The sequence below is a fragment of the Microtus ochrogaster genome, unplaced genomic scaffold (assembly GCF_000317375.1).
Source record: "Microtus ochrogaster isolate Prairie Vole_2 unplaced genomic scaffold, MicOch1.0 UNK9, whole genome shotgun sequence".
Classification (NCBI taxonomy): domain Eukaryota; kingdom Metazoa; phylum Chordata; class Mammalia; order Rodentia; family Cricetidae; genus Microtus; species Microtus ochrogaster.
The window spans coordinates 9,020,927-9,029,788 of NW_004949107.1; the positions used below are offsets into that span (position 1 = coordinate 9,020,927).

An 8,862-nucleotide genomic window follows, 5' to 3' on the forward strand; every position below is an offset into this window, starting at 1 on the left:
CTCTTGTAGACCAGGCTGGCCTCGAACTCACAGAGATCCGCCTGCCTCTGCCTCCCGAGTGCTGGGATTAAAGGCGTGCACCACCACCGCCTGGCTTCTTCTAGCCTTTGTTTTGGAGACTGGTCCCCTGTATCTCAGGCCTCAAACTCCAGCAAAGCCAAGGTGAACTTGAACTTGTAACCTCTGCCTCCGAGTGCAGAAATTACGGGTGTGTACCACCACAACTAATTTTATGTGTGGGGTCAGACTCAGAGCTTCACACCGGCGGGGCAGACAATCTGCTTCAGCCATGTCCCCAGCCGTCCCGTCAGCCTCCTCAGCCCCTGTCCCTCTTCACTCTCTGAAGCTTTCCCTTTCCCTGTTACATCCTTTACCCGTGGCTCTGCCAGACTGATAGATACCACCCTCTCCTTTTTGGATTTTTGTTTGTTTGTTTTAGACAGGATTTCTCTGTGTAGCTCTGGCTGTCCTGGAACTCACTCTATAGAGCAGGCTGGCCTCAAACTCACAGAGATCCACCTGCCTCTGCCTCCCCAGTGCTGGAATCAAAGGCAAGTGTCACAGTGCCCAGCCATAGTCCTCAGTCTTAGATGCCATGACATTGGATCATTAAAGATAAAATCATCAATACTTTATGGGAAAAAAAAGGAATATTTACAGCAAGGGCTTGTCTGAAAAAAGGCACCGTTGCCACAAGTTAAAGTCAGTCTTTTTTTGAGGCAGGTCTCACGTAGCTTAAACTGGCCTTGGAAAAAACCAAGGGCGACCTTGGGCTTCTCATCTACTGCTGCCTTCTGAGAGCTGGGATTGCAGAGTGTGTCACCACTCCTGGTTTACACCGTGCTGGGGACTGAACCCCAGACTCCGTGCTTCCTAGACAAGCCCTCTCCCAGTGGGTATTCCTGCTTAGTCCAGGAATGTTCTCAGTGCGTCGGAGTTGTTTGACTTTATTGGCTTCTGTAGTCTCCGGGGCACAGTTCTCATTTCTCACTTGGTTTTCAGTTCACCAGGACTTGTTGGTTTCCACAATTTCTGCACACATTTTCACTTCCTTGTGTGTGTGTGTGTGTGTGTGTGTGTGTGTGTGTGTGTGTGTATGCCAGAGGTCAATGTTAGGTATCTTCCTCCATCACTCTTCATTTGATTTTTGAGGCAAAGTATCTCAGTAAACCTAGAGCTCATGAATTTGGTTAGGCAAATGCAGTGGTGCACGCCTTTAATCCTAGCACTTAGCAGGGGGGGCAGAGAATGGGGGAATCTCTGTGAGCTTGAGGGTAGCCTGGTCTACACAGGACCAGGACAGACAGTACCACACAGTGACACCCTGTCTCATTTGCATTGTTTAAAAACTACTAACATTGGTACAGTTTACCAGAAGTTTTAGGTTGTGTGTCTTTTTCAGTCTCCCAGAGTATCTGGGAGGCCATGATAATCCCTCGCAATTGATCTTGCTATTTTGTCTTCTGCGGAACCCTAGGTTGAACAACCGTGGTTTCCTGTCTTCTTGGGTGTTGATGGGTGCTGTCTCACACCCTGCATATGGGGTGCTATTGGTCCGCAGGAGCTGGGTTGTTCCTTGCAAACCTTGCTTTAGGCGGATTGGAGGTTCGTTGGGAATTCTTGGTCCCAGATCTCCTGTAAGATCCACTCAGAGGCACAAAGATTGGGCTGAAGCCAACCGAGCACCTTGTCCCCATGTTTGAAGCCTGTGGGCTCCTGGCTGCTTTTCAACTTGTGACAGCTCTGCCTTGTTTTTTCCAGTCAGTATCCATGCTGTGTAGCCCTTCCTGTCTTGGTGGCCAGGCCGTCTACTTCACCCGCCATGTTCTGGGGTTGAAGGCTTTTTGTTTTTAGGTTTGGAGTTTTTGTTCGTTGGTTTGGTGTTTCTGTGGTGGTATTAGAGATTTAACTCAGAGCCCCAAACATGCCTGTATAAGTGCCCCACCATTGAGCTACACCCCTAGACCTCACGCCTGCATAAACACCCCACTATTGAGCTACACCCCTAGACCTTATACCTGTATAAACGCCCCACCATTGAACTACACCCCTAGTCCTCATGCCTGTATAAACACCCCACTATTGAGCTACACCCCTAGTCCTCAGTTAGCTGCAACCGTGAAAGGATCATTAACCCTCCTGTGGACCACCAAGGAGTGAATTCAAGAGATTTGAACTCAGCTCTAAATATCCCCCCTTTCTCGCATAAAGTAAAGATAACAGTATGGATGATTTCATCTTTAATGGTCTGATGTCATGGCATATAAAGACAGAACTACACTGGGTGCATAGAAGAGCCGACCAGCCACTACCACCGGCCCTGCATTCTGAGCTGAAGCAGACACGTGACCTTTGTTTATTTTTTAGATAGGTCTTGCTGTACAGCCCTGCTGGCTGGTCTGGAACTCACTACATAGCCCAGGCTAGCCTTGAAATTGTGTTAACCCTCTTCCAGCCTCTGCCTCCTGAGTAACGGGATTGGCTCACACGTGGCTCATTCTCTTTCCTTACTCATCTTTTCTGAGGGGGTAACTTTTGCAATCTTAAAAGTTTACCACAGTGTAACAAGTCATTACAGACCATCCCTCTGCCTCCTCCTCTAGAGGTCACCACCTCTAACCAGCCTTGCCTGGTTTGCAGCTTTTCCTGTCTCTGGACTTGCAGTGACTGAGTCTACTGGTTGTATTCTTTCCTGTTCTTCTGAGCGTTCCTTTTCTCACTGTTACATTTGTGAGTTTCCTGCTAGGCCATGGTTTAGATAACTGGTCTCCTTATATTCATTGGTTCATTCTTTCTATCTGTGACTGTAATGTAGCCTGCTTGCTCATCCAGATGTTGACTGTTTGGGCTGCTCATAGTTTGGTTATTATAGACAGTACTGGCTTGCACATTCTTGTGCCTGTCGCCTGGGTCCATGCCTAAATGTGTCAGTCACGGAAGAAGCATGTTTCAGTCGCCGAGACTGTCAGTCTTAGTTTTCACTGGTGCTCTGAAATCCATACCTCTTACTAGAACGTCATGGCATTTGCTCTCGTCTGAAAAGGTTTGTCTCTCCTGTAGAGGAATGCAAGGATGGCAGCGGAAAAGCGCTATGCTAACACCCTAAAAGCACTAGGACTATCTGAGGAGTTTGTTTCAGAGAAAGGCCGTGGTGGAAAAGTGTCTGAGGACTTCACCAGGCAAGAGCTGAGAAGCCGCACGTCGGATAAAGAAAGGTATCATGGTGTGGGGTGCATGTGCTGCGGGGACGCATGTGCTGCGGGGTGCATGTGCTGCGGGGACGCATGTGCTGCAGGGATGCACTGCTGTATGGATGCATTGCTGCAGGGATGCATTGCTGTGGGGCGCATGTGATGCAGGGATGCACGTGCTGTGGGGATGCATGTGCTGCGGGACGCATGTGCTGTGCTTTTTGTTGTTTTAAAGCCTTTTACTTAAGGGAGCACGTGGGAACTGTTGTAAAATATACTAATATTTGCCATATTTGACGCAGTATAAGTATTATACAGTGATAAAGCATTTGTTCTTACAGCAAGCGTATATTTCTGACACATCATAAATGTGTGTGTGTGCGTGTGTGTGTAGCCTGTTTTCGACTGAAATATAAGGAGTCACCAGTCAGTGGTGCACACCTTTAATCTGAGCACGAGAGAGGCAGAGGCAGGTGGATCTCTGTGAGTTCGAAGCCAGCCTGGTCTACAGAGCCAATTCCAGGTCAACCAGGGCTATATAAAGAAATCCTGTCTCTAAAAACCAGGAAAAAAAGAGAGAGAGAGAGAATAAAAAAGAAAGAAAGGAAAGGAAAGAAAAAGAGAAAAAGAAAGAGAGCGAGGGGCTGGAGAGATGGCTCAGCGGTTAAGAGCATTGCCTGCTCTTCCAAAGGTCCTGAGTTCAATTCCCAGCAACCACATGGTGGCTCACAACCATCTGAAATGAGGTCTGGTGCCCTCTTCTGGCCTTCAGGCATACACGCAGAAAGAATATTGTATACATAATAAATAAATAAATATTTAAAAAAAAGAAAGAAAGCGATAAGGAGTCAAGTTTTAGAATAAATTGGTTGTCCGGGATACTTGATTTTCCCACTGGTGCTTCCGAAGCCCTGGTAGCTGGCGGAGCCTGTGGGCTGGCGGAGCGCCCTATGGTGGCATGGTAACACAGGCCATGTACCTTCAAAACCAAGGCATTTTCCTTTGATAGATTGATAACATTTCTTCCTGTAGCTCTTGTGAAGAAGAAAGAGAGAATGAGGATGGAAACTATTTAAGTGATGCCAACAGCCAGGATTCTTGCCAGGAAAACACCGAAGATGTTAAAGAAAGCAGAGAAGAAAATTCCGAAGATTGAACCCGAATCACAAGGCTGCCTCTCCCTGAGCCTTTCTGTGTGCAGCCTCAGGACCTCAGCCCTGCCCTTGTGGTGTCCGGAGCATGTGCTGGGACAGCTCGCACACGTGTAGGACTGCCTAACCAGGACATCACATCTGGGACAGGCTGAGTCCACGCAGCGGGTGACTGATTGCTCGATCAGCTGTGCCCCCTGCAGTGTGGCGATCTTATGCTGCTGGTGGTTCTGTTTCTGTTTTTGAAGTATTTGCGGATTAGAGAGCCACAGCCGTCACAGGTGGATTGGTTCTGGAAATGCACGTTCACATTTGGTAGGGGAAAGAGTTTGCTATTGAGAGACCTATTAGCTTTTGAAGATCTATTTTTAAATTTACTAAGTATTTTCAATTTTCTCTGAACTGTTTTTTAAATAAGTAATATACAGAAAAAGATAGGTACTTAGAAATTCACAGTAATTTCTGCACTGAAAATCTACTGCTAAATTGTCCACACCATGGCTACGTCTTCTTTCTTTCTTTCTTTCTTTCTTTCTTTCTTTCTTTCTTTCTTTTTTCTTTCTTCCTTTCTTCTTTTCTTTCTTTCTTTCTTTCTTTCTTTCTTTCTTGATTTTGCCTTTTTTTTGGTGGAGATTAAATCCAGGGCTCACACATACTTCACATGAATTCTACCATTGAGCTACACCCCTTATGTCCCCAATTTTTTTGATAGGTAAAGTATTAAGATAATTTATGTTACTTTTAAAAATCCTGTGTATTATTGCATATAGAGTAATTATGGCCTTTGTGTGTAGTAGTCTGTTTTGGTTTTTTGATACAGGGTTTCTCTGTGTATCCCTGGCTTTCCTGGAACTTGTTCTGTAGACCAGAATGGCCTCAAACTCAGAGATCCCACCTGCCTCTGCCTCCAGAGAGCGGGGATTAAAGGCAGCACCCCCACTACTCAGAGTGTGTGGTAATCTTAACTGAGAGATACACGTCCCTGTTCTAAATATGCTGAAATTGTCATCCTAATTTGCCAAAGGAAAATCCTAAAAGTAATTCAGATTTACTGTTTTTATTGCTAACTTACTTGTGCTTAACTATGTAACACTGTTGCAAATTTACTGTCACTCTTCAAGGTTTAATTTGATCTTGAGTCATTTTTCCCTTTTTAAGCACATTTCTGTTTTGGAAATTAAAACTCATCTTCAAAATGCTTCAGGGTAAGACATTGCGTATCTAGCAATTAGCTTTACAAAGGACGAATAATAGAGGCGGTGACGGCCTCTCCCAGGCACCTCCTTCTGCTTGGTAAGGTGTGTTCTCAGCTGGGGCGCACGTTCAGTTACTCGCCAGTATTTTTAGATCGCAGCATTTGAGAAGAGTCGCGTTTGTGTTGCATTAGCGGCTCACGCAGGGCCGTGCACACGGCAGACAACTTAATGCAGGTCTGGATAAGTGGATGAATGGCTTCCAATTATAGCTACTTCAGAGTGATTTAGAAACATTGTAAAACAGCCCACAAACTGTCATATTTAGAACGTTACTTCTCTTCTCCTCTCGATTTCATGGAGAGAGTGGTTTGAGGACAGAAATGACTTCAGGATAGGTCTTCAGTTTTCTTACCTGCTGAGATGGGGAAATCTGTAGCAGCCTGCTCCTAGTGCAGGGGAGGAAACCCGGGCAAAGCCCCACCCCAGCCTCTTCCTTGCTTTCCATTGTTTGGCTTTGCTTGTTTGTTTGAGAGCTTGCTTCATAGCCCAGATTGGCCTCAAATTTGCAGTCCTGTTTTAGCCTCCAGAGTGCTGGGATTACAGATGAACACCCCATCCCCAAGACTTTATATTTCCTTCCTTCCTTCCTTCCTTCCTTCCTTCCTTCCTTCCTTCCTTCCTTTCTTCTTCCTCTTCCTCCTTGTTCTCCTCCTCCTCCTCCTCCTCCTCCTCCAGGGTATAGCCTTGGCTGTTCCAAATCTCATTCTGTAGACCAAGCTGGCCTCAAACTCAAAGATCTGCTTGTCTCTGACTCTCAAGTGCCAGGATTAAAGACCTGTGCCATCCCGCGAGGCAATTTGGTTCTTAATTACACGTCTGTGTACATCTATGTGCAGGTATGTGAATGTGAATTCAGATGCCTAGGGAGGCCAGAAGACTGTCAGCTTCCCTGGCACTGGGGTTCTAAGTGTTTTAAGCTGACTGATGTTGGGTACTGGAAGCCAAGCTTGTGTCCTTTGCAGAGCAGTACATGCTCTTAGGCACTGAGCCAGCTCTCCATGTCCAACCAGTTTCATACTGTAATTGCAAAATTATCATTAGGTCTCAGGAATGATCTCCAAAAAAGATCAAGAAAAGAATATGGCTCATGGTTTGGTTGGCAACTATTTTCTTCCTTTTTTATGGTTTTTTTTAAAGATTTATTTTTATTTTATGTGTGGGTTTCTGCCTGCATGTGTTTTGTCTGTATACCATGGACAACAGAGTGCACTGGGAACAGGGTGTCAGATTTCCTGGAACTAGAGTTGCCGTTGGTTGTGAACCTCCTGAGGGTGTTTGGAATTGAACCTGGGTCCTCTGGAGCGGCCAGTGCTCCCAAAGGCCTCTTACTGTGTTTTATGTTGCCGAGGCTGGCACTGTGCTCAGTGAAGACAGAAAGAAAACCCTCTATTCTGAGCTTTCTTTGCAGCTCGGAGGGCGTATTATACCATATTAGCCAGGAAGAAGTGGTCTTGGGAACCCTCTGGAGGGTCTTAATTCAAGAGATGTAGCCGGACCCTTGTCTCCACTGTCTGCGAGGCCGAACATGCAGTGAGAATCATCATTTACTGTTTGAGGACTGCTTACTTTTCCAAGAAGAAAGGTAACTGCGTTAACCTGAAGATGGAACCACAAAATGGGCTGTCAACGTGGAACACAGCACCGGAGCCTTGCTTGCTTTGCTTCAGTAATATTTCTGTTCTCTTTGGACTATTAATAAAGAACATGACCACCTCTTCTTGGGGACTGTTGACTGTTAAGGGTCACTGTGGGAGGGCGCTATTGCCGCTGGGGGCCTATTGGAAAGAAGGGGTCCAGAGGAAAAGGAAGGCATTGAGGGTGAATATAGACCTTGTATGTGTGTGCACAACCCAGCAGGTAAAGGAAAAGAGCGTGGTATAGTTTGCCACAAAGATAAGCTATCTCATCATGCTTTAGGATGGAAGAAACTACAGCTCCCATCTGCCACCCCTCAAGGCTGTGCCAAGGGATGTGTGGCCAAGGAGGCAGGGCAGGAGAGAACTGAAGAAAGTCGGTATTCCAGACATGATGGCTGAGCTCCCTTTTTGTAATCCCAGCACGTAAGAGGCTGGGGCAGGAGAATTGCTTTGAGTTCAAGGCACCCTAGGCTACATAGAGAGTTTCTGGGTTAGTCTGTTTCTACCTGATCTCAAAAGAAGTTGAAGATAAACAGTTCATTAAAGATAACAATCCAGGGGCTGGAGAGATGGCTCAGAGGTTAAGAGCATTGCCTGCTCTTCCAAAGGTCCTGAGTTCAATTCCCAGAAACCACGTGGTGGCTCACAACCATCTGTAATGGGGTCCGGTGCCCTCTTGTGGCCTGCAGACATACACACAGACAGAATATTGTATACATAATAAATAAATAAAAATATTTTTTAAAAAAGGTAACAATCCGGACACATACAATACTGTGAAATGCATTTTTCTTGTTATTCTTTCCATATCAATTTTTCAGAACTTTGTTCCTCCACAGTTTAGTGAGATTTTATAACTCTTACTGTCAGGGCTGTGGGGACCAACCCTGCTCTGCCTCAGTTTCCCTTTCTCTGCGGGCCAGTGTTTCCTGTCATGAAGCTGTCAGATTGCATATCTCTGTCCAGCTGGGAGAGTGGGATTGGCTAGAAGGGGCAGTTGTTTAATTTCAGAGTCATCAGCGGAGTGGTTTCTAAAGGGAGGATTTTAGAGAGTTTAGATGCATACATGAGGGGCCGCTCTTCTCATTCCCTTAGAGCCTACTCCGTTTGTGGATGTGCAGTGTTTGCGGCAGCTCATATTTTGTCACTGCGTCTCATCCAGGCTACAGGCAGGTCGTGTGTCCCTCCCACATCACAAGGCAGGAAGGACACAGGCCAGGGAGATGTCACGACCTCGCCTCTTACTGCAGCGCGGAAGTTTATTTGCAATCTTGAGTAGAAGTACTCTATTAAATCTTTCAGTGTTGGAGGCATAACTTGGGTCGCACGCTTGCCGAGGATGCCCAGGGCCTGGGTTTGATCTCCATCTCCAAACAGAATAAAATAAAAATCCGAAGGTTTATAGTGATAAATAATACACAAGCAGGAATGCACTACAGACGAGGTTGGGTTATCTGGTTTCTGTAGGCTCCAAAAGTATGTGCTATATTCTGGAAAAATATGTAAGCAGCTACTCAGCAGTCAAAAAACAAGGACTTCTTGAAGTTTGCGTACAAATGGATGGAAATAGAAAACACTATCCTGAGTGAGGTAAGCCAGACCCAAAAAGAGGAACATGGGATATACT

At 45.9% G+C, this 8,862-nt stretch overlaps 2 protein-coding genes across 3 annotated transcripts in view; one reads left to right on the top strand and one right to left on the bottom strand.

The window, feature by feature from the left end:
* The window catches only part of Fam161a (FAM161A, centrosomal protein), an 18,409-nt gene extending 13,507 nt beyond the window's left edge, over positions 1-4,902 (top strand). For both annotated transcript variants that reach the window (XM_026788902.1, XM_013353499.2), the window contains 2 exons: positions 3,061-3,215; positions 4,224-4,902. In XM_026788902.1, the coding sequence (XP_026644703.1) occupies positions 3,061-3,215; positions 4,224-4,347 (279 nt within the window). In that variant the 3' untranslated portion in view covers positions 4,348-4,902. The remainder of the gene's footprint in view (positions 1-3,060; positions 3,216-4,223) is intronic.
* A 767-nt stretch (positions 4,903-5,669) lies between these two features.
* LOC101988098 (zinc finger FYVE domain-containing protein 1-like) overlaps positions 5,670-8,862 on the bottom strand; it is a 6,599-nt gene continuing 3,406 nt past the window's right edge. Inside the window, exon 3 of the mRNA XM_026788910.1 lies at positions 5,670-5,774. Coding sequence (XP_026644711.1) covers positions 5,670-5,774 — 105 coding nt within the window. The remainder of the gene's footprint in view (positions 5,775-8,862) is intronic.